The sequence below is a fragment of the Mesoplodon mirus genome, assembly GCF_964341445.2.
Source record: "Mesoplodon mirus genome assembly, chromosome: 2".
NCBI classification, from domain to species: Eukaryota; Metazoa; Chordata; class Mammalia; order Artiodactyla; family Ziphiidae; genus Mesoplodon; species Mesoplodon mirus.
In genome coordinates, this window is record NC_138977.1 from 145,718,675 (window position 1) to 145,743,552 (window position 24,878).

At 38.6% G+C, this 24,878-nt stretch overlaps 1 protein-coding gene across 3 annotated transcripts in view; it reads right to left on the minus strand.

Annotated features, from left to right (window-relative positions):
• The window catches only part of SYNPO2 (synaptopodin 2), a 173,548-nt gene extending 170,957 nt beyond the window's left edge, over nucleotides 1-2,591 (minus strand). For 2 of the 3 annotated variants that reach the window (XM_082645817.1, XM_082645816.1), the window contains exon 1: nucleotides 2,345-2,588. In XM_082645817.1, coding sequence (XP_082501943.1) covers nucleotides 2,345-2,449 — 105 coding nt within the window. In that variant the 5' untranslated portion in view covers nucleotides 2,450-2,588. Of the gene's footprint in view, nucleotides 1-2,344 lie in introns of all 3 variants that reach the window. The other variant, XM_082645818.1, reaches the window with a different exon arrangement.
• Nucleotides 2,592-24,878: the final 22,287 nt, after the last annotated feature.

Sequence of the window (24,878 nt, forward strand, 5' to 3'; positions counted from 1 at the left end):
TTTGGGGAACAAATAATGCTAGTAATAAGAAATTAAATATAATAAGTTTTAATTAAATATAAAACCAGACCAAGAAAAGTGGGCATTGCCATAGAAATTTAGAAATTATACCTTCTTTAGAAGGCTCTCTGGTCACTTTTACATGTGGGAAAAAACTATAGATTATCGTCTCTCTCTCTCTCTCTCTCCCTCTCTCTCTTTTACACACACATACACACACACAATAATTAAGGCAAACATCCAGGTGCTTTCATAATGATATTTTAAAATCAGTAACTTTATAGCAACACAAAATTAAAGCAAACATCCCTATGCTTTAATATAATGATCTTTTTAAAACCAAAAATATATTTCCTGGGTATTTTAGGAAAGATAAGGGGAGAGCAGGACTAAATTTCTTGACCCTCATACAGACTAATAGCCTCTTTGAATCCTGGTAATAGAGATGCTATCAGCAGAGGAACGCCTCCAAAACACCCTTCACTAGCAATTTGCTTCAGTTCTTCAAAAAATCACACAGTGGTTCCACTTTGGAATAAACACATCAAGAAGTCAGGAGAACCCATTCTATTCTGTAGGTCTGGCTATGAAAGAGCCACCAGGAATCACAGCTTCTAGCCACTCCTGTCCCATTTTAACTGGTAGGCAAATGATTCTAAAACTGTATACTAATAGGGCTGTAGAAAACTCGAGCAACATAGAACCTCACTAATGGTAAAGTCCAGTTTCCACCGTACTTCTCTCCCTTCCCACCCCACTCAAAATCTTTGTCTCTCTCTCCCTCTACACACACATTCAAACACACACACATCAGATGAATCAGGAAGAGTGATCTGTCTCAGGCCCGGCTGCAAGTTAGATCAGAGCTGGAATTAGGACCCAAATCTCAGTAACAGGAGCCAGCCGACGGCTATTCTAGACCCGGGACAAATCCACTTCAGCCTCATGAATTCTACGTACGCTGAATTAGACATTAATATTTTGTCTGATGTTGCCTGCCATTGACTCCTAAAGAAACACAGTGAAACCAACCACCTTTCCGTACCCTTTAATCACTCTGCCAGTTCCAAGCCGAAGACCAAAGACCGGAGGCAAGTTAGTTAACCTCTCAGGGTTCTTTCCTCATCTAAAATTAGCGGATTGAAGTGGGAATCTCTGAGAAACTTTTCAATTCTAAAAATTTCTGCTTTCTCCTGTTTTATGCTTCATTCCTGATGTTTGAAATTTTCACTAGGTGGCAGGCTTCCACCATCGCATTATGAAAGGATTTTCCTATGGGAGCCTGGGTGCAGAAAATTTCAAAGAAACTCCTTTTTTCACAGTGAACATTAAGAAAAAAAAAAAGCCAAAGGGAAAGAAGAATAACTACAAAGGCCAGTGGTCCATATGTTTCATAAGGATCTAGATACATTTTTAATGTAAGTATACAACAGGAAATTAATCAAACATGTTCTTTCCTATAGTACATCAATTTAGTATTACAATCAGGTGAAAGTCTGCTTATTTTCATGTATTTTAAAATTTGTTTTAGCTGAATCACAATTAGACAATATCAGATCCCCTCAAACAAACTGGTAAGCATATTGAGCTAAGAAAAAAGCAATCTAATGGAAACAAAAACATCTAAAATATTTTAAATCATTATTAGATGCATTTCAAAGTTACCTCTAAGTTACTTAAAATATATTTCCAGTGTCTTTGAATTTTATTTTGAGCATTTAACCAGACGAATGCACATGATAGAACAGAGTACTTGGATTTTTGCATTTATTAGCCAAATCCTTAAAAGGGTATTCTTTCAAATAGATTTCATGGCATCTTCATCATATTTTTTTAAATTATTGCCCCAAATTGGGCTTCTCATAAATGCTGTATAATAAATGTCATTACCAATACTTTATGAGGCCCCAAAATAGCCAAGCCAATTGGTTATGCTGAGCTGAGCACTTCTCCTCTGCCAGAGCCAAGTAAAGTGACATGAAACAATAACAACTGTAGATTCTAATATTGCCTAGAAGAAACGTTCCCAAGTGTCTTGCTGGATGCCGGAGAAGAAGCTAATTACGTAGGCTTTTGTTCAGCTGATAAAATATGGTACGCTTTCTTCCCCATTAATGGCTGATTAATTACATATGTGCTATATGTTACTCTCCAAAGTTTCTTTGGTAAAAACAAAAACAAAAAACAAAACAAAAAACCCACACCCTAGAAAGATTCAATGTCAGCATCAAAATCAAACTAATATAGAGACTTCTGGATCAGAACTTGAAAAACCATCAACAGGTTGCTTTCATTCCTTCCTTCCCAGCCCAGAACCGTGATAACCCATCCTTGATGGTCCTACCTTAGCAACTTGTAAGGGCTGCTGCTGCTCCTTGCCACCTTGCAATCTGAACCCCCAGGGCGCCCCTCCGGTCATGGAAATGCAGATAAAATCCCCGGTGCCCATTTTCTTCTTTTAGCTGGGTAACATGAAGAGCTTGAAAAGACAGACGAAGCCTGGGTGCGGTTGAGGCTATGCCGTGAGCTTCGGGCTCCCGCTAGGGAGGCAGGACTGGGGCGCGCAGAGCCTCCGCCGCAGCAGCCGCTGCTGCCCCGGCCGCCGCTTCGAATTTGCGCTGCTAATGGGATCCTTCACAAGGCGGCAGAGGCGCTAGAGGCATCAAGCACACAGCCCACTTTTGCGTCACGCTCCTTTGCTCAGCCCACCTTCAGGAACGGAAAGAGCCTCACACAGAGGAGAATGTCCCCCATTTGGGGCAAGATGCGGGGCGGGGAGGGGAACAAAAGTTCTCTAGCTCTAACTAGAGAACCCAACCCTTAAAAGAAAGGATAACTGGAAAACTTTCGTTGAATAATTCTATAAATAGTAGAGGACAGATGAAGGTTTTAATCTCCAGGCCGCAAGTGACATCCTAAAATATGAGCTCTGAGAAGTGAACTACTAGAGGATTAGATTCTCTCAAATAAATGTTTTGAGAATTACCACATTGATGATTGAAACAGATAAAAAGAAGTTTCAGTGGGTTAAATTATTATTTTTCTTAGCTTTTGCTGTCTGTAGCCTGCAGAACTAATCTGCAGGAAATAAAAGAAAGAAGAGGAAACAAAAGAAAGCAAAACATTTATTTTTAAAAGACAAAAACCTTTTACTCTGAAAAGTGCTTTTCTGAACTGGTACTTATATAGTTCAGAAGAAGGAGGAGAGAGACAGATAGAAAGAGAGAGGAAGAGACTATTTCCCCCTGGAAGCTACATTCTTATAACTACATCAATTGCCTGGTTTGGAGTATTTTAAATTTAAATAAGTGTTTCATTTTCTTCCTTCTTCAACAGGAAGGAAACTTCTTAAACCTGAATAGTCAGCCAACTGAATACGATGTCACCAACAAGTTTCTTATTTTTAGTCTTTCATCTAGTGTTCTGAGTCTGGGTGGTCCAATATAAAAGTTGATTTTATATGTGGCCCAAAATAGTTTAACGTTTTAAATCTGAATATGACCTACCCAAAATTGCACAAATGGAACATTTTTATTTTCCCATAATACTTTTATTTTCCATGACATTCATCCACATAAAAACACACTAAATAAAGAAGAGCCTGGGAAAGTTAGTTTGTGTTACATGTGGCACCAGACCAGTGACTTCCAGACTCTGCCTGTTTCAGTACTAGGAAGCATCATACAAGAAACATTTATACAGCCCTGCTCCCAGAACCCAAATGTGTCACATGATTTTATTTGTGCCTCATCACTGGAGTAAGAAAGACCATGTAATCAGAGACTGGTGGCTCCAGAAGAGACCCTCTGAATGTCATGAAGACCAGATTCTCATCCCAAGTTTTCTTCTCTTCAGAAAGGTGAATTGACTTTAACCAAAAATCTTTCTTTGAAAAAAAGAATTTTACAAGTGACATCCTAAAATATGAACTCTGAGAACAAAAGAAAAAGAAAAGAACTTTTTACATTTGTTTGTTCTGCTTTCTCCTGTCCCTTCCACTCCTCACCCACTCCAGTCTAGCTTCTGTCCCCACAAAAGGAAAAGCTCTCAGCAAGGTCACTTATTACCTTCTTGCTTTTGTGTAGCCCTTAATATTATTGACCACATCCTCCTTAATTGTTTTCTCTCTTAGGTTTCCAGGACACAGCATGCTCTTGGCTCTGCTCTTGCCTCTCTAACCACTCTTGCCTTTGGCAGTTCTTGGCCTCTACTCATCCATTAAATGTTGGTGTTCTGTGCCAGGGCTATGTCCTGGTCCTCATCTTTTCTCACTGTAGACCCTTTCTACGTGTTCTCTCATTCACCCCACAGAATTTAATTTCCCCCCTCAATCCCAGATATCTTTCGTTAACTCCAGGCCAGTATACCTAACTGCCTATTTCTATGTGAATATATCAAGACACCTAAAACTCAATATATTCAAAACCAAGTTCATTATTTCTTCCCAAACTTCTGTCTTCTCCTCCTATGTTCCCCATCTCAGGAAAATTGACTAACCCATTACCTTTCTCTTATGCATGGTTCCCTTCAACCCTGACTTAAATGCAAACGTGACACTGGAGACTAGAACTGGGGCAGCCATATTGTGACCATGAGGTAAAACCAAGAATAACAGCAAAGACTCTAGTTCTGACTGAATTAATGCCAATAGCTATCCACCTCCAGTTCTCTTATTGTGCAAGAAAAATAACCCATACTTTTTTAAACTGCTGTAGGTCTAGTTTATTGTTACTTGCAGCCAGCACGCTCCTGACTGCTGCACTCAGTGAATAGCTTTTCCTTCCAACCAGTTCTTTCAGGCAGTGAAACAGGAACTGATATATTGCTATACTTTATTAAAGATTTATTCTCTGTTAGGAACTTGCCATATAGTATTTTATAATATTTCTTTGTATATTTATCCTAAAAGGAGCCATTCTAGGTAGTTATCAGTGTCTCCCTTTTGCTGGTAATTAACTCAGGCTTGGATGCTAAGTGCAGAGTCAGGATCTGAACCTTTGCTTGTCTGAATTAAAAATATCTGTTCAGGGCCACTGCAGTGAGAAGCCCTAGCACTGCAATGAAGAGTAGCCCCTGCTCACCGAAACTAGAGAAAGCCCGTGCCAGGAACAAAGACCCAATGCAGCCAAAAATAAATAAAAATAAAATAAATAAATTTATTTTTTTAAAAAAGGAAAAGTGCCTCCCCCTTTGGGGCAGAAATGTTAATGTGCCATTTTAAACAAAAAAAAAAAAAAAATCTGTTCTTATTGCTATCCTATCTCCAAGCCTTATGTTTTTCCTTATGCTCATCTCATGCTTCCAATTACTTATTAAGACATATGGATCCAACTTCTAAATAGATGGCAAATTTGCCCCTTCATCCCATTTTCACTGGTATGATTACTTCTATCTCTGTGCTGGATTGCAACAGTCTCCTAACTAATCTCTCTGTCCCAGCCTCGTTTCTACCCTCAATTCACTTTTCACTCTAATAGCCAGTGTGAAATTTCTGAAATGCAGTATCTACCTTGTTTCTCTCTGTTGAAAGGCTTCAAGGTTTCTCAGAAAAGTCAAAGCTCCTTTGCATAGATAACATTTTCTCCCTCCCATTCCTCACTTCTCCCACCTCATCTCTCACCTTGAACTTTATGATTCAGACAAACAGAACTACATTTAGTTTCTCTAACTTGCTTTGTTTTTCCATCTGCAAAGGCATTCTTCCAAGCTATCTAGTCCTCACCCACACACAGATCACCTGATAATTCCTGCTTATCCTTCTGGCTTCGGATTTAGATATCATATTCTCCAGGAAGCTTTTCCTAACCTTCCCACTCAATGTCCAGGTGAGGCGCTCCCTCTATGCGCTACCATCACTCTGTATTTTTCCCTCTCATCCTAATGGTCTCTTAAAATGAATCCTTCACTAGATTATTTGCCTGTGAGTTTAGGGGTCATTTCTGACTTTTTGAGAATTGTATCCCCAAGTCTAATACAGTTCTTTTTTTTCTAATTTTTTTGGCTGTGTTGGGTCTTCGTTTCTGTGTGAGGGCTTTCTCTAGTTGTGGCAAGCGGGGGCCACTCTTCATCGCGTTGCGTGGGCCTCTTACTATCGTGGCCTCTCTTGTTGTGGAGCACAGGCTCCAGACGTGCAGGCTCAGTAGTTGTGGCTCACGGGTCCAGTTGCTCCGCGGCATGTGGGATCTTCCCAGACCAGGGCTCAAACCCGTGTCCCCTGCATTGGCAAACAGACTCTCAACCACTGCGCCACCAGGGAAGCCCCTAATACAGTTCTTGACCCTTAACTGATGATCCATTAATATGAGTACAATGAAAAAATAAATAGGATTTCCCAGAATAAAGGCATAGAAAAGAGAGCCAAAGAGTTTTCTTTCTCTCCACTTCATTTGACTTGGAAAAACCTGAAATAGAGCAAAAGTTTTGAATTATACCACTTAGAGACCATGTGAGGTAGGTAATTGTTGCCTCCTCACATTTTGCCTCTTCCCCATTGGTAGCTTTTCTTTTTTTTTTTTTTTTAATTTTTCTCTGCGTTGGGTCTTTGTTGCTGCGCGCCGGCTTTCTCTAGTTGCGGCGAGTGGGGGCTACTCTTGGTTGTGGTGCATGGGCTTCTCATTGCGGTGGCTTCTCTTGTTGCGGAGCACAGGCTCTAGGCGCGTGGGCTTCAGTAGTTGTGGCTCGCGGGCTCTAGAGCGCAGGCTCAGTAGTTGTGGCGCACGGGCTTGGTTGCTCCGTGGCATGTGGGATCTTCCTGGACCAGGGCTTGAACCCGTGTCCCCTGCATTGGCAGGCGGATTCTTAACCACTGTGCCACCAGGGAAGCCCCATTGGTAGCTATTAAGTAGGTAAAACTGATCTTCCCACCCCAGCAGCATGGATGATCTAAATAATCAGAGTAATTTTTCCTCCTTAACATAGAGATTAGTTCAGGAATGGGTACAAACCTAGGCCTAAGTCAAGGACATTCCTCTGGTCCAAGTGATTAATTCGCATAAGGTCCAGCCACAGGGAAGCTCAAGACTTTTCCAGATAGCTGTCAGGGGCAATATCCTCCCCCCATGGATATTGATAGCAGTGGGGGAAGCCAGTGTAAGGATGAAACCACCACAAGGTGGTAGTGGGAGAGTCCTCCATGGGTGTCTAGGCTCCTATATGTCTTTCTAGGGGTGTCAGAATTCAAGATCCTAATGTTTCTTTTCCTGAGCTATTTCTCAGGGTTGTGTTTGCAGCAAGCAATCTTGAGAAATTTGGTAATTTCTCAACCTGGGACAAGGAGCAAGTTTGTTAGCTGATTGTTAGCCAAAAACAAAATAAAAGCAATGGACTTATTAACTTTAGCATTCCTTAGCTGTTATGCAAACCCACTGTGTGTGTAGCATCCATCTGGGTCATATCATGTCAACCCTGTGGAGTTTGAAGCAAGGTTAACCAGTGTAAACATGCTGATGTTCATGCTGCTTGCTGCACCCTGAGTAATAAAGCTCTTTGTCTCTACCCAAGAGTCTCACATCTGCTTTCAGCATCCATGAAACAGTAACAGGGTAACTTAGTAGCTTGAAAGAGGATGCAATTAAATCCCAGACCCAGTGGGGTGAAACTTAGACACTAGTAGAGAAATGGAACCAGAGCCCTGGTCAAAAAGCACATAAGCCTGTTCTTTATTTTATGTGGGATTTAAGAATCACATCAAGAGAAAAATAAATATTTTTTTTAGGGAAAAAACTGTGACTTAAGTGGTTTTGAAAATGATCTTCTTAGACTAACTCTACTTCTGTGCCATTTAAATGATTTAACACTATATCAGATGCTCTGTTTTACACTACCATTCATTCATTCGTTCATTCATTTGATTTTTCATTCAGCTAATAATATTTATACTATCTTTCCCAATTTTGACACCACATTAAGATTTCTGAGCCTAACATGAACTGTCAAGGCATATTATGAAGCAGAAATATTCCATTAGGAATTACTTATTCTGCAATAGTTTCACATTGGCCACCCATGCCTAGCTCGTGCCTCGTTTTTATTTTTCTAATTCAGTTTTTCACTCAAAAATATCATTACTTTCCATTTTGAGCTAATGTCTATGAGCTCTTTCTAATTATTAAAAAACCTAGATGTTATTCTTCAGTATGAATAACATAGTAATATATTAAAATTTGGAGAAAAATAAAGCATCACAGCAAAAAGAAGAAACATTTCTTTTGGTTCCTGATCACAATTCCAATGTGGGTCTGTGGGGAGAGGGACCACCCCACAGCACCACCAAGCAAATCTCAGGATGCCAGCAGGTGTCCAAGAATTCAACTAAATCCTGACACTATCTACCAGGAGATAAGGGCTCAGTCCCACAAGACTGCCTCCCACCCCCACTCACACACCCTGCAGACACGAGCTGCAGTCCTAGGGTATCACTTGTGCTTTTGACCAACTGACTATAGATCAGAGGTTCCAAAGACTCCCCTCCTTGGGTGGATTAATTTGCCAGAGCAGCTCACAGAACTCAGGGAAGTGCTTACTTACATTTACCAGTTTATTAAAGGATATGATAAAGAATACAGATGAACATTCAGAGGGAAGAGATGGGTAGGGAAGAGAAGGTGTGTGGGAAGGGGTATGGGGCTCTCATGGCCTGTCCAAGGGCACCACTCTCCCAGCACCTCTATGTGTTCACCAACCCAGAAGCTCTCCGAGCCCCATCCTTTTGGAATTTTATGGAGGGTTCATCACAAAGACGTGATCAGTCATTAACTCCATTTTCAGCTCTTCTCCCTTCTCAAGAGAATGTGGAGTGTGGCTGAGAATTCCAAGCTTCTAATCATGGCTTGGTCTTTCTGGTGACCAGCCCTCACTCAGGAGCCATCCAGGAGCTCACCCAGAGTCACCTCATTAGAACAAAGGCACTCCTATCACCCAGGAGATTACAAGGGTTTTAGGAGCTCTGTGTCAGGAACTGGAAGCAAAGACTAATATATATTTTTTATTATCTCACAACATTATTGTAAAATTATGTGAAATTTAGAATGACCAAAACTGAAAAAATGCACCATGATTTCAGTATTTAAACCAAGCTTAAGTTTTCTTTCCTTTTGGGCCACCAAAACTTGGTGCTTATTAAAAGGACTTAAAAAAAATGTAGCAGGCCTCTTGCAACATTAGCTAATATATTTATGTGAGTTAAATTTGAATGAATCACCAAATGAAACCACATGGATTAAAGTCCTTGTAGGATAAATACATATTAAAAGTTTCATTTTCAAAAAGCATACTTTATAAAAGTGGCGTGTGTGTATGTATGTGCCTGTGTGTTCACGTGTGTGTGTACTTTAGGACAATGAACAGGGAGTAAAATCAACATATTAGAAAAAATAGTTTTAGGCATCTGATTTTTCCGAAACACTGGAGGGCATTTGTCTCTGATGTCAAGGAATGAAATACAATGCTATGACTCATGATGTCTGCTGACTATATCATTTTGCTACTTTATGTTTTTGCTAATAAATATTTCATTTTTTTGCATTTCAGATAGTACTGGATTATCTGAAACGTCAGAAAAAGTAAAGATAATTTAAGGAAAAATATAAGGTAATGTCAATGAATTATCAAAGATGAGATTTACCTGATAGCTTTTATATTTTTAAACAAACAAAACCATTTTTCCATAGGTACAATCATAATTTGGAACTGTCACTAAATTATACCCTCCAAAATCAGTGTTAAAATTTGGAGCTTTGAAACAATGCATTTTGTTATTGTCTTATTTTTCTCCCTGCAAAAAATGACTGACAACAATTAGACATAAGATTGTATATATGAGAAGAAATGAATATCCCAGACAAAGACAACAAGAGGCAACATGCTGGTTGGAATTAGTTACAGATATCAGAACTTTTTTCTGTGTTAAAAAATAAATATACAGATAATCGATACGATGGATAAATATTTGTGAACTCATATTTAACAGTTATGCAACTCTGACTATTGGAGAATCACTAATTCATCATCTGCTGACCCCGCTAGGGCCTGCTGCCGCTCGAGTATTTGTGTTGTTTCCTGGAATGCACATGAGTGAAATGCCATGCGAGCAGGTGGTGTTGGGCTCTGCGGCATTCCAGTGAAGGCGATAAGGAGTTGTGTGAAAGAAGACACCCCCAGGCCCTGCTGAAAGCATTTTTCCTGTGCATCTACGTGCCCGCTCTTGCTTTGAGGCTGAATGTGGTTTGGGGAGAAACCAGCACTGTTGCTACTGCTGGTGATTTAAAGTTCCAACACGGAGGCTGGCAGAGCTAAAGAATGCACACTAACAACTCCTACTTTTACACAAACCCCAGAGTGGCTGCCTTGCCCAACCTTACAGCACCAGGGAGTATATCAGTTTGCTAGGCCTCCATTGCAAAGTAGCACAGACTGGATGGCTTCAAGAACAGAAATTTATCTTCCCACAACTTTGGAGGCTACAAGTCTGAGATCAAGGTGTCAGCAGAGCCTTCTGAGGCCTGTCCCCTTGACTTGTAGATGGCTGTCTTCTCTAAGCGTCTTTACATGGCCTTCTCTCTGTACCTGTCTGTATCCTAATCTCCCCTTCTTATAAGGATGCCAAGCATTGGATGAAGACCACTCCAATGACCTCATTAGGCCGAATTACCTGTAAAGCCCCTATCTCCAAATACAGTCACATTCTGAGATACTGGTGTGTAGGACTCCAATGCATGAATTTGGGGGGATAAAATTTAGCCCATAACAGAGAGCCACAGCATACAGTCAGCCAAACTGCCTGTTAGTTTCCTTTCCAATATACAAGAATATATAAAATGGAGGTGACAGGATCACTTTTGAGATTTTGATAATTTTCTTTGTTCTTCAGATTTCCCACTTTCTTCCTATTCCAAGAAAGTAGTCAGACCCTTACAATTTCCTTAACTCAAGGATTTTTCTGAGCAGAAACAGAAGGTGGTAACCGTGATTCTCAGTTTTATAAGGTCTAAACACCATGAAATGATTTTGCAAGGTGTCCCAGAGCAGTGCCTTTGAGAAAAGCAAAGGAGGGGCTTAGTTCAGACTACGAGGGACTAGTGGTCGGTAGACCACTATGCTGCTGTCAGGGAAAGAATGGCAAGGCCTCGGGGGAAAGGGCTGCAGGGTCTTTAGAGGGAGGCCAAACACCAAAAGCAGGGCTCCCAATCCCTGTCAACCTTCCTCAGCCACATGCATGTCATGGAAGCTGCAGTTAGGACCTGACTGCTGGCCGAGACCATGGACAGTTCAGTGACCAGTGAGGGCAATGACTGATGACCTGCTCCTCTGCTGAATTCTAATACCTTTGCAAACCCCAGGGAGGAAGGGGCCCTAACCATACCTGAGATTGGCTTTCAGCCAGCACAGTGAAATGGGGGACTAGAGTTGGAGTAACTTGATTAAAATGGTAAAATTATATTCTTCAGCTAATTATATTCTTAAGCTAATTTATGCACTTTTAAGCATATAGTTCATTCATTCATTCAAAAGTCATTTGAATGAATGAGTGCCAGATGCTCATTCTAGGTTCAGGTGGTGTAGCTGTAAGCATTCCAGGCAAAATTCCTGCTCTCTTGGAGCCCATATTTTACTGGAGAAGCCAGACAATAAATAAGTAAACAAAATAGCTTCAGAGAGAAATGAGAGCTAAAAAGAGAGAGGAACAGGGTAACATGGCAGAGTGATGGGAATGATACACATAGGAGATCAGAAAAAGCTTCTCTGAGCTGAGACACGAATGATAAGGAGATTTGAAAGGCAGGAAGAGTGGGAGGGAGTGCAAAACTATGCCTTGTCAGTGCAAAAAAAGAGATGGAGGTTAGGAAGTGTAGTGCATGTGAACCCATTACAGGAGAATCTGTCATGAAGTTAATGAAGCAGAAGCTCAGAACCCTCCCTTCCAAGACCCCAGAAGGGACACCAGCAATGTGTTCACATGTTCACATGCCTTTGTAAAATTTGCCAAAGTAAAATGCTTGAACTGAATTTGGTTAAGATTGTTGTCTTTTTTCACTCCGACTTCCCCTCCAAGTGGTGGTGGAGCATTATGAAATCCAGCTAAAGGGAAAATGAGTTGGGGATTGGTTCAGCTTGGTTTTGGTGGAATATATTTATGTGGTTCTCAGTCACATTCATGTCAAGTTATTGCCAGCTGCGCCAGCACAGGAATGAACAGCTCCCAGGCACACTCCCCGCACGTGTTGTGCCGATATGCCTGGTGTGGAAACACTGAAGGGCAGGGTCAGAGGTCTTAGCATAACACCAACCCATTTTAGGGTGCTGACACTGTATTTGGTGGTAAAGGGGAAACATAGGTTGACATGTACAGCACCACAAATTAGTCTGTGGAAACTTTTTCAGTAGCTAAATATAAAAATTGCCAGCGAAGAATTAGTTTCTTATTGATGCCTGGTCAAATGTGAAGCTTTCCCCTTTCAGGAACATGCTAGATGATGCAGCATATATAATTATAAACGCACCATGCTTTTTTTGGCTACCATGAAAAATAGAATTTATCAGAATTCCTATGTTTCTGGGCACAAACCTGCAACCATGTTACAGTGCAAGTCAATTATCAGTAATAAACCATGTGGTGTGCAAGCCAATTATCAATAATAAAAACTAGTATTAATTAACTATGCTAGAGGTTAATGGAAAAAAATATTACAAAGTTATTGTCATATAACTTTGTCTTTGAGGAAATCAAAGAGAATTCAACTAAATAATGTAGGGAAAAACAGGTGTATCAAACAGTTATTAAAAATATTCTTATTTATCTGGATTTTGAGATGTTTGTAGTAGCTATCAGGTAATTTGTGGGGGGTTTCATAGACAAAACTAACACATTTTTATTTTTGTAATTTAGTTGTCTCTCTTCTGATCTTTTCATTTTTCATCAATCTTTCCACCCTCTCTCTAACTTCATAGCTTTGCAAGATAAATTAAAACGTCTGCTTTGCCCTTAGGCTTCTGGAAGGTAATAATATTTAAAGTAGATACATTTCCATTTACAATGACAAAATGTCTATAAAGTACTATTTAAAATGCCTAATAAATAAAATAATAATGCTGATGGGGTTCTTGAGTGAAGCCTTATATTGAAGCAAAATTTTAGATAACGAGTAGTGATTTCTTATGTTGGGAATCACTTTTAACCTATGAAAAAAACATTTAATTCAAATCACTGCATTTGTTGCACCAAGGTGTTCTTTTCGAGACTAAACCACATTGTGCTGTCAACCTGTTGCAGGTTTGCTATCTACCCTGCCTTTAAAAACCTGCTTTCATGCATTTATTTGATTATTATTTATTTCAGGCACTGTTCTAGGCATGATGGATATGGAAATGAACAAGTCAGATGAGATGCATACCCTGTAGACACTCATATTCCAGTAAGAAGGACAGATGATAAAGACAAATAACCCTGGACTTCGTCAGAAGGTGGTAAGTGCAACGAAGAAAAATAAAGCTGTAGGGGTAGGGTAGGGAGGTTGGCTACTTTAGGGGGAGCTTTTTGTCTTGAGGAGGTGATATTTGAGCAGAGATCTATTCTGTGCTGTTGCAGTAGTGGTGGTTTTCACTGTTTATTTATTTATTTGTTTAGTCTGGCTGTGTTGGGTCTTCGTTGCTGCACGTGGGCTTTCTCTAGTTGTGGCGAGCGGGGGCTACTCTTCATTGTGGTGCATGGGCTTCTCATTGAGGTGTCTTCTCCTGTTGTGGAGCATGGGCTCTAGGCGCGGGCTTCAGTAGTTGTGGTGCATGGGCTTAGTTGCTCTGCGGCATGTGGGATCTTCCCCGACCAAGGCTCGAACACATGTCCCTTGCGTTGGCAGGCGGATTCTTAACCACTGCACCACCAGGGAAGTCCCTCACTGATTTATTTAAATAATAAGAATATTTGACCAAGCAAGATACTGTAAGTATACTTTTTTCAGAGGCAGCACAGGTTGGGGGAGAGGCAGGAGCTTAACGTGAATTCAAACTCCAGCTCTGCCACTATTTTCTACATAGCCTTGGGTGCATGGTTTATCTTTTCTGAACCTTGATATTCTCCTCTTTTGAAGTTTCTCTGAGAAATAAATGAGTTTTTTTTTTTTTTTTTTTTTTTCCGTGCTACATGGCATGCAAGACCTTAGTTCCCAGGGATCGAACCTATGCTCCCTGCAGTGGAAGCATGGAGCCTTAACCACTGGACCGCCAGGGAAGTCCCAAAATGAAATTTTAAACAAGTGCCTGGCACATAGTAACTGCTTAATAAATCTTTCCTTTAACCCCTCCCTTTGCTCTCTAAGATGGTCCTTTCTGGATGGCAATGCAGATGACTTAGCTCAGAGCTTTTGGAAGGAAATAGCTTTTCATTGTAGGTCAGTGCAGTGGACTTCCCACAAAAGTGAGGAATTTCCTACAAAATTGCTAATTATTTGCAGAACCGGCAGCAACAACTGAGCAAAGAGAGAATAAAAGGGCCACCACTGAGTACGAGAGCAGATGTTCAGCTGACCAGATTTCATTACTCCTTATAACTCTTTGGAATCAAGACAGGCCTGGGTTTGTGTCGCACTTCTGCCACCCACTAGCTGGTTACCATGGCTCTCTAAGCCTCAGGTTCCTCGTATTTGGAAAAGAAAAGGCTGTTTTGAAGAACTGTGATATACATTGATGCTTAACTCTGTGCTGGAATACAGGAGGCTCTCGCTTTATATTTGTTGTTATTGTTATTATTAGTGGTCTATCAATTTTTGGCTCAGTATGCTTTCCCATTCACTCTCTTAGCATGAAGTACAGTAGTAGAAATAGCATCATATCCTTTACCAGAACTGTGAAATAAGGCCCTGAGAGAGCATGGTTTCATCCATAGTTTCATACAGGACTGGGACTGAATTTCAGTCTGAATTCCCCAGCATCTAGAACAGCATCTGCAACCAACTAGGAGCTCAAAAATATTTGCCGATGGATTGACTGTACTGTCTCCCAGTTTTCCCACTGAGCTTCACCTCTGGATATAATAGAATTGCTGAACCACATAGGGATTTGGGAGATTCTTTTTCTGTCCTTCAAGTAGAGGAACCCCTTTGCCTTCCAAGCTGGCCAGTGAACCAATTTCTGCAGGCCCTGGATTTTGAGTTTTCCGAAGGTAATCGTCGCTCCTTAATAAATACACATGGAATGAAATTGCATAGAATCAAATTGAATTAAATGGAAACACAGTAAATGCAAACTTAAACTAACATATTAAACCTGGTTTGGACTTTATTTCCAGATTTCAACTTTCATTTACCATCATGTAGAGTGACAAGGAACTATACTTTGTCCATCATTGATAACTTTCTCTTTGAAATCTTGAAGTGGTTATAAACATTGTCTCACCAAGTGTCATTTTCTAAATTCTCTGAGGAGAGGGGAAAGAGGCAGCCAGGTGAAGCAAATTGCCTGAGGTCACAATGGAATCAGTGAGAGAGAAAACGAGACTCAGAGCCTTCTTACCCCATCAATGGTGAACAGGGAAAGTTATCTGGAGGTACTTAGGCCATTGCCCTGACAACATATTCAGGGGATTTTCCTGCATTTTGTTTTCCAGCACTTTGGCAAATCTGGCCTTAAGTATCTCTAGGGGTAGCATTTCCTTCCACTTTCCATCTTTCCAACTTGGGTAATTATGCCAGCCTCCAAGAGCTTCAACTGCCAGGAGAAGTTTGTCTATCATTTAAAGTATAACTTCCAGATCTCTTTTCATATTTCTATTCTTCCCATTAGTATCTTTTTCTTCCTTTTTAGTGCTGCTAGTAGGAACGCTTAGGATTATTGGGAATAGAGCTATCATATGTGAAAAACTTCTTCTCTGAAATAATTTTAAATGTCTTTGAAAAAAATCTTTCTTTACATCTTTAATTAAAAGGTAGGTTTTTTAAAGATCAAAACATTGAAGTAATGTTTGAGCAAGACATCTGTTCTGCCAGATAGCTATAGAATTTCAACAAAATGCAAGAAAAGTTTTTGAAAAGCATACATAAACAGGCATGAAGATTTGCACAGGTTGACAATTTTAAAATGTAATATTATGTTGTCACTACAGGAAAATTTAATGCACACGTGAGATACTTCAGACACGTTGTTTCTGAGGTATCCCATTTGTAAATGCATTTTAAAAATTAAAGAATCACCCAAATTTAGATAATCAGTTTGAAAAGCTGTAAAATCTAGACCAAGTGTATTATATTTTTGGAGGAATAAAATGTTTTAACAAGTGCAGGCAATTAAAGCAAGTGTATATATATACTTGTATATATACACATTCCATGTGTATACGTGTGTGTGTGTGTGTGTATATATATATATATATATATTTATATGAAATCCAACAGAGCCATTGCACAGAAATATCAAGGAAGATTATATCTCTTACTCCATTTTTCATTAGGTAAGTAGTTTTTTAAGTCAGAGGTAGAAGAGGAATAGATTGGGTTGCTCTAACTTTTATTCCTATGAGGTACACACTCAAAGTTAAACGTGACAGAACCTGACTTGGAGGGAAATTTTCAGTCAAAAAAGAAAAATCAGATAATGATCATTATCATTAAAATTGATTTCACTTCACTCTTTTCAAACCAATTTTATTCTGCCTTAGCAATAAATGAAATCCAGATGTTAGAGTGATGCGAGATACTTTGTTTTAAGCCCAGTAAAGCAGAGCCATGATTTCTAGTTAGTATAAAAATTCATTTGAAAAACAAACCCTTTAGTCTCCTTACAAAATTGTTTTGGTTAAGGAAACCCTGGGATGTAAATCATTAAGCATTACCAGTACCCTCAGTAGACAAGCAAATAAATAACAGATACTACCCAGGTACAGTGACAACTCAAAATCACAAAATAACACAGTTTCAGGGCTTTAAGTAACTTTTGTTCAAAGACTGATAAGATTTATAGTATGGTAAACATGCTTTTGCCACAGAAGTAATGGAAAGACAAATACATACACATTCATATCCAAGATGCAAAATGAGTTCAGGATAACATCTGACTAATGATGTTCATCATTAAAGATTAGCAGAACAAATCATGAATAAGAATTATAAGATTTTGAAGTGGAAGCATACCGGCAACTGTATTTGGTAGACAGCATACACAAATATTATTTTAGTCCAAGGACAACTAATCTCAACAACTTTGAACTAGTAAATAATTTCCTTCCTTTGGTGTATGAGAACATTTGTGACATATGATTATAGTAATTACCTCTACCTCTTTTTTGCTTGTGAAAGAAGGGGGAGGAAAATGTAACTATTTCAAGGGTTATCTGCTTTTGAAAGAAATTAAATAGAAGGCATTCTTATTATCAAATAATACATTATCAAACATATATATCAAATATAAATTATTACATTCTTCAGATGAATTTCAAAGAAGACACATGTAATGTAAACATGTGTAATGTAAAAAGATACATGAGGAACTGTATTAACAGAAAGATGAAGTAAATGACCATCTTTAATAAATATACTTTTTTTAATCTGTAGGAATGACTGATTTGTACCGATGCATTTATTCACTTTGTCCTAGTCTCCTTGTGAAAAATAATACATTTTTTTGCAACATAGGTAGTGAAAGGGGAAGTCTGTGACTGAACAAAAATGGAACTAATAGGTACAGCCAGGAATTGGGTCTATACTCTTAAAATTATACTCTTTGGCATTAGTCTTTAACCAACAATGCCATTTGACTTAAATGATACAGAACAATGAAAATACAGAACCATCTTTCATTGCCTTTAGTCATTTGAAAGAAAATGACTGAATTCAGTTTATGGTTTTAGATAAATCTAAGAAAATTTAAACATGCAGTGATTCTCAGCCAAGGGTAATTTTGTTTCTGAGGGGCAGTTGACAGTGTTGGGGAACACTTTTGATTGTCATGATGTGGGTGAGAAGATGGTGTGCTACTAGCATCTAGTGAGTAGAGGCCAGGATGCAGCTAAACACCCTACAATGCACAGGACAGCCCTCCGTCCCCAGCGAAAAATTATCTGGCCCAAAATGTCAACAGTATCTCAGCTGTAAAACCCTGGACTACAGAAATTGGAGGCTTAGAACCTTACACACACACACACACACACACACACACACACACTCCAGAGTGTATATAATTCTTATTCCTGGTTTGGTTCAGACATTTTCTAGGAATCATTTTGTTAGATTCTTTCAATCTGAGGTATGGAATTTTCCTGCCCCCATTCAATTCCACACATGAAGTGTTCTGAATCATCTTCATTCCCTCAGGTCCCCATCCCAGCACAGCCATATTCATCCTCAGAAAAGCACCTCATCAATTACCTTAATGATTTAGTTAAAACCATCCTACAAATGCTGTGTCTACTTCCTTCCTTTCCACATATTTTTTTCTATAACTTCACTCATTCTTTTCCATCTTTAAGAAAGTATTTCCTCCTTTTCAAGGAAATGCCTTATCAGTTCTCCTCCCCCCCCCCCAAAATCACGTTTTCTTAACGCTGCTATCTTTTTAGGTTATTCCCTATTCCTCTCCTTCCTTTTGCAGCCAAAATTATTGAAAGAGTAGTCAGCGTGACTGTGTCCACTTTATTATAATCTAACATCTGTTTCAATGACTCTCTGTAAATGCCTTCTTAGCCAAATCTCAACTGTAAAACCAATGGTCTTCCTTTAGCCATAATACTTACTGTTAAAAATCTCCTGTGTCCTCCTCTGATACTTACTAACCTGATTCTCCTTCTCCTTCTCCTTCTCCTTCTCCTTCTCCTTCTATCATCATTTTTTTGGTCCCTTCACTATCCCACCCACTACATATATCCCACAAGGATCTTTGTGCAGTATGGCAGTTATCATACTGTGCCTCTCAACTTCAAATCCACCCTTCTACATCGGCTCTATGATGCTCAAGCTGGGACTCAGACTGCGTTTCTGCTTTGCCAGCGGCTCCTCATAAGGTCTGCCAATAGAGGGCGCTGGACAGAGATTGCAAGGCCAGAGCAGAGAGAAGGGACTTGCTTCCACTGGATTGTTTCCAGTTCCTATAGCAGTTTCTTCCAATAGCTGACCTTGATTCCACTCTGTGGCTATTCTGACACTTTACAGAACCAGTATCATGGTACTGCCACCAGCCGCGCAGCAACCCCTCCTCAGAGGGCTGGCCCAGGCCTACGGGTCCCCTTTCAAACTTCCATGTTTTAATAAATTCCAACTTCTTCCTTTTGTTTGCCCCAAACCTATCAAGGGTATTGGGGCAGAGCTGCTTCTTTCAGTTGCCATCTCCATGATGCTTTGGTGTTCTTACTTGCCTTTTCAGTTGTTTAATAATAGAGCCAGTAATACATAGAATAGCCATAATTATGGCTATCATCTTATTCAACAGGAGAGTAACGTAACTTTCTTTTATCTTAGAACACTTTGAGTTTACTTTTCCCCTAACTGACTTGAATGGTATATGGGATTTTGGTGTTCATTTAGTGTACTGATATTAATTACGAGGAAAGATCTGGCCTCCAAAGCTTAACTCACAGCCAAGTTCACCCTTCCATCATGCCTCCAAATGAGGCTTCCATTCCATCCCATTGTTATGAGGTGCCAGTGGTTATGGTGGGGTGCAAGGGGGAGCTAAAACTGGAAGAAGTTTGAAAGGTTGAATGAGGGAGGGGGTTTCAGTGACTTATACATAAACCTTGATGAAATGAGTACTTTTGGGCTAAACTAAGGACATCCATAACCTTTGCCTCATGATACGGTAGGCATTATGCATTAATAAAATTGAAGCTTTACTCATTCAGGCTTATTTATTTTTATATTATCCCAAGACCCCCAGTAATCATGATTATTCAAAGAAAGCTTCTAGGTGTGGTAACATCATAGGGGAATGTGTTCTATCTTGAGTAAGGAGGCCATTGAGAAGGAGTCAAGACTGGAAGGTGCTGAGACAGGTACCCTAACACTGACTTACACTTTTCATTTTGCATCTTCAGGCCTATGGAGGGAAGGCAGGCCTTTACAAAGAAAGGGACCTTTAGGCCTAGAAACAGGAAAGTTAGGAACACATGAAATCTGCTCTCAACATAAAGAGCAGATAGGAATCCTCAGTTTCTAGGGCTTCTAGCCATAGGGGGAAACTGTGAGGGAACAAAAGGCATTAAAATGTTATAAGGGTGAGGGAAGGCGTTATATGGGAAATCTCTGTATCTTCCTCTCAATTTTGCTGCGAATTTAAAAATGCTTAAAAAATAAAGTCTTTTCCAAAAATGTTGCAAGTTTTTAAAAATTTTTTAATTTTCTTTGATCATTTTTATCAAGATTCTATCCCACAATGAATAACAGTAAAATTCTGAAATGGGAAGCATCTACTATGCTTGATTTCAGGGCAGCAAGGAAGTGGGAGCTGGAGAGACTATATATATCCTTCTCATTATGTAGCTAGAATTATCAAAAGGCCAGCAAGCACCAGAGAAGACGCTAACAGCGTTAAAAAGGATGGTGAAGAAGGCTACAGCCCATGGGCCTGTGCAGCAGGGAAGAAATGAAAGCAAGGAAAGCCAGCCTGACCCTGAGGATTTAATGGTCAGGAAGCCCTGTGGTTTTCAATTATGTGGAGGTGCAAATTCTAAGGAAAGCAAGAGAAATGTAAGCTAAATGAAATCACCACCACTTCTTGATTCTTGAAATTTTATTGAATCACTGTTTCTCCCCAAATTACTTTTATATGTCAAGGTAGCCAAAAACCCATGCAAAAAGCCACTCACTTTACTTTTAATAAATAAAAATACTCTAAAGTTATCTTAGTTATGATATAATGATCAGTGTTATTCAAATAAGTGGTTCTAGAAAAATCTGTATGACTCTGTTAGTATGAAAGCATTCTACTCAACTGGAAATTAAAGACAAGCTTAAACTTTACACTGAAACTCAGTGATTTTCTTTTAACTAATTTTCATGTTATGTTGATCTGTGAAGAAATTTAAAATTTTAGCGATTTCACAGATTAGTTAAAACATTTGATTAAAAAAAAATCTATCCTGTTTCAGTGAACCATATGCTCTGTGTAGTTCTTTACTGAAAAATCCAGAACTTTCTCCATCAAAAGCTTTCTACTGTCAAATGCCATCCAATCTGCTATTAACTTACCATGTCTTGGCTGGCCTTGGAGTTATCATTTATTTATTTATTATATAATATGCACACCTATCACAATTTATCATGCCCTCAGCTTAATAAGGTTACTATTTATGAAGTTTCCTGGGGAATTGGGTTGCTCTGTATGGCTGTTACTTTTGCACTACTAATAATTCCTTGAAATGAAGAATTTTCTCACATTTGGTGTTTCTTTTGCACTGCTTTGGTAAATTACCCAGTGCCTTTAATGTAGAAACTCAAAGAAGAAATGCTTGTCTGTATTTTGTCCCTTTAATGTTTGGAAAAGGATGGGGGATAACACATTCTTCAAAGGTTGCCCCAAGTTTAATATAATAATATAAATTGCTTAATTATATATTTATTAATTTATTTTGAAGCGAAGATTTTTTTAATTATAAAAATAAAAACCTATATTTTTCCTTTATAGCTATAAAGAATAAATTTGTTGAATAAAGAATTTTTGTAGATTGTTTTTAAAAACAAAGCAAATTCATATCCTTTATTTAAAATGCCACATAGAATAAAAATAAAAGGAGGATGTCCATTATTTCTATGTAATTGAAGACTCTATTCATCCTCTTCTTCACAATAAGAATAGAACAGGAGGAAACTGTTTTTTAGTATATATGCATTTGAAATTCTCAGTGATCTGGAGTGATTTCTATTCATCTCAATATAAAGAGTGGCTTAGTATGAAGCTTTGCTAATGAGGAGGACTTGATTGTCCTGTGGTAGGTTTTACAATCCTCCCTGATAAACCTATAGGCATCTCAGAACCAGATATTTGCTAACTCCAAGGAACTAGAAGATACAAGGCTACTCGCTTCAAAAAATATTTATCGAGAGCCATCAATGTGTTCAACCCCATTATGTGATCCAATAAATAAATCATTCATTTCACAGGATATTTGTTGAGTTCCTACGATGTGCCTTGTGCAAAGTGCTAAGTGCTGGGAATAAAGGTGGGTAACATATAGTCCCTACCCACAAAGAACTCACTAGCTAGTTGTGGGACCAGGTATAAATGCAAATCACAATATACTGTATGATATGTGCTGGAATGGAGGTAGATTCACTCCTTTTTGGTATCTCAGTGGTGAATTAAAAATTATGCTGGGGGTGGTGATGAAAGGAGTGCCTATGGAACACTGCCAAAAGAGAAATGATATTTGAGGTGGAGTTTGTAGATAGAAGAGAGAGAGAGAAGAGAAAGAGAAGTAGTAGTAGGTAAGGAGGGAAGCAGGGAGGAAGAGAAGGAAAAAAGGAGGGAGGGAGGAAAGCTGAAGGATAATGCAGATGCACAGAGACACTAACAAGGACATGGAGACATAAGGAAGCATGTAAGTTTAAGAACTACTGTAAACAAAACAAAACAAAACAAAACCCCCCAGAAACCTCAATTAAATAGTCAAGAGACTAGAAGGGGGAGCTCTCATGCCCTGTGACAATAGCAGAGCCCAACAGGAAGAAGACAGACTCCTTTCCTAGCAAGGGCTCAGCCAATGAAAAGCCACTGGACTCTTTGTTTCCTGTAGCCTGCCCAACTTCCTTTTCCCCTCTATAAAAGTGTTCTTCCCTTGCCCTGTGGGAACTTGCACGTGGCTCACCATGGTTGCAGACCCTACGTGACAGTTCTCTACTGATCCTGAGTAAACCCATCTTTGCTGGAGAAATGTCTGGCAGTCTGTTTGTTTTAGGTCAATACTACTAATGGAGAGGTGTAGCTAGAGAATAAAGGCTGGGGCGGGGGCAGTGTTGGAATGCTAGAGCTGATGCAGGAAGCCTTGACTGTAGTATATAAAGGACCTCGGTGCTATGGTAGACTTTGGACTTTATCTTAAAAGCAGTGAAGTGCTAACAAACATTCTTAAGCAAATATATGAGAAATTGAGGGGGGTTTTGGTGGTTATTTTGGTTTGTTATGTTTTGGATGTTGCTGTTTAGATGTGTGTTTTAGAAGGTTACTTTAGGAGTAGTGTGCGAGGTAGAATGTATGTCCTGATGCCTCTGCTACTAATAACAATTAGCCAGGTCTTGACAAAGAGCTGTGAGAGATGAGGGGATCTAAACTACATCAGTGACAGTAGAAATGGAAAATTGTTATCAGCTCTTGCCTGAGGTGATACAGTGTGGTGACAGGGTCTGGAAACAAACAACTTAGATTGGAAACGTGGATTTCCAGTTATTAATGGCATAAACTTTGGCAGGTTACTTAACCTCTCTATAACTCAGGGTTTTTTTTTTTGTTTTAATCTGTAAAAGATTAATAAAAATAATATCTACCTCATAAGGTTGTTAGGAAAATTAAATGAGTTAACATATTAAAAGCACTTAGAATAAATAGTACCTGATGTAGTGATTATAATATGTGCTAGTGATTATTAATATTATCTATCCAGAGGAGAAGTAAATCTCATATTTTTGGAATGAAGGAAGAAGAGACCATTTAATTTGGAATGTAGGGAAGAGGAAAATGCCAAAAGGCAAAGACTGCTGGAGTTCAGAGGGTACTCTAGTTGAGGGTAATAGCAAGAGCTAAGGCTCAGAGCAGGGAAAGGATAGGAGATGTTGAGGTTTCAGGAAAAGGTTCAAAGGGTCATGCTTCAACAGGAAATAATTTCTTCAACAGGCAAAAAAAAATGTGAGAGCCTAAGGGCAAGGAAGACTCAACCTTGCCTATTAATAGGGGACCATAATAATTTATCATCAAATTGTGACACTTTTGAAAGAGAAAAAATAGTAAAAGTGATAAAAATTAAATCATTTATACTTATTTTAATATATTTTTGAAATATTTATTGTCCAAAAATTGTTTTATTCAAAATTATTTAAAAATATAAGTCTTTCTGGGAAAAAACTACATACATTAAAGGAAATTTTTTAAATTTTAAAAATTTAAAATTTTTAATCTGAACATTTAAAGATGGCTTAAGTGTAATAATTACAAAAACAGAAAATTACAGGTAAAAATCTGTCATGAGCACAGACACAAAAGTCCTGTGTAAGATATGAGCAAATCTAATAAAGGACATATAAAAAGGGTAGTACATCAAGACCAAACGGAGTTTAATCCAGAAATGCAAGATAGATTTAACATTTAAAACTCAGTGTAGCTCATTACATTAACAGAATAAAGGAAAAGAACATACAGTTATCTCAATAGATGCAGAAAAAGTATGATCAAGGAAAAACAAAACAAAACAAAAAACCCAAACCTCTTAGCAAACTGGAAATGCAAGGGAACTGTCTTATTTCAGCAAGAATATCTTTTTAAAAAATTGACAACTACATTTTACTTAATGGTTAATTTTAAACATTTGCCTCTTGAGTTAGGATTAAGATAAATATGACCACTATAACCACTTCTATTCTACATTGTACTGGAGGTACTAGTCAATGCTATAAGGCAAGACAAATAAAAGAAACAAAAGATATAACAAAAAGTAAAAAGTACTTTTTTAGGGAAAAAAGTAAAGTTGTCATTTGCAGATGACATGATTATGTATGTATGTATGTATGTATGTATGTATGTAAAAAGTCTAAAAGAATGTACTAACTATTAGAATTAATAAACACAGCTACTGGAAACAATATCAATATCCAAAACTCAATTGCATTCTATACACTAGGAACAATTAGAAAATGAAAATAAATTTTAAATAGCATTTTAAATGGCACTGAAAAATAAAACTCCTAAGAATAAATCTA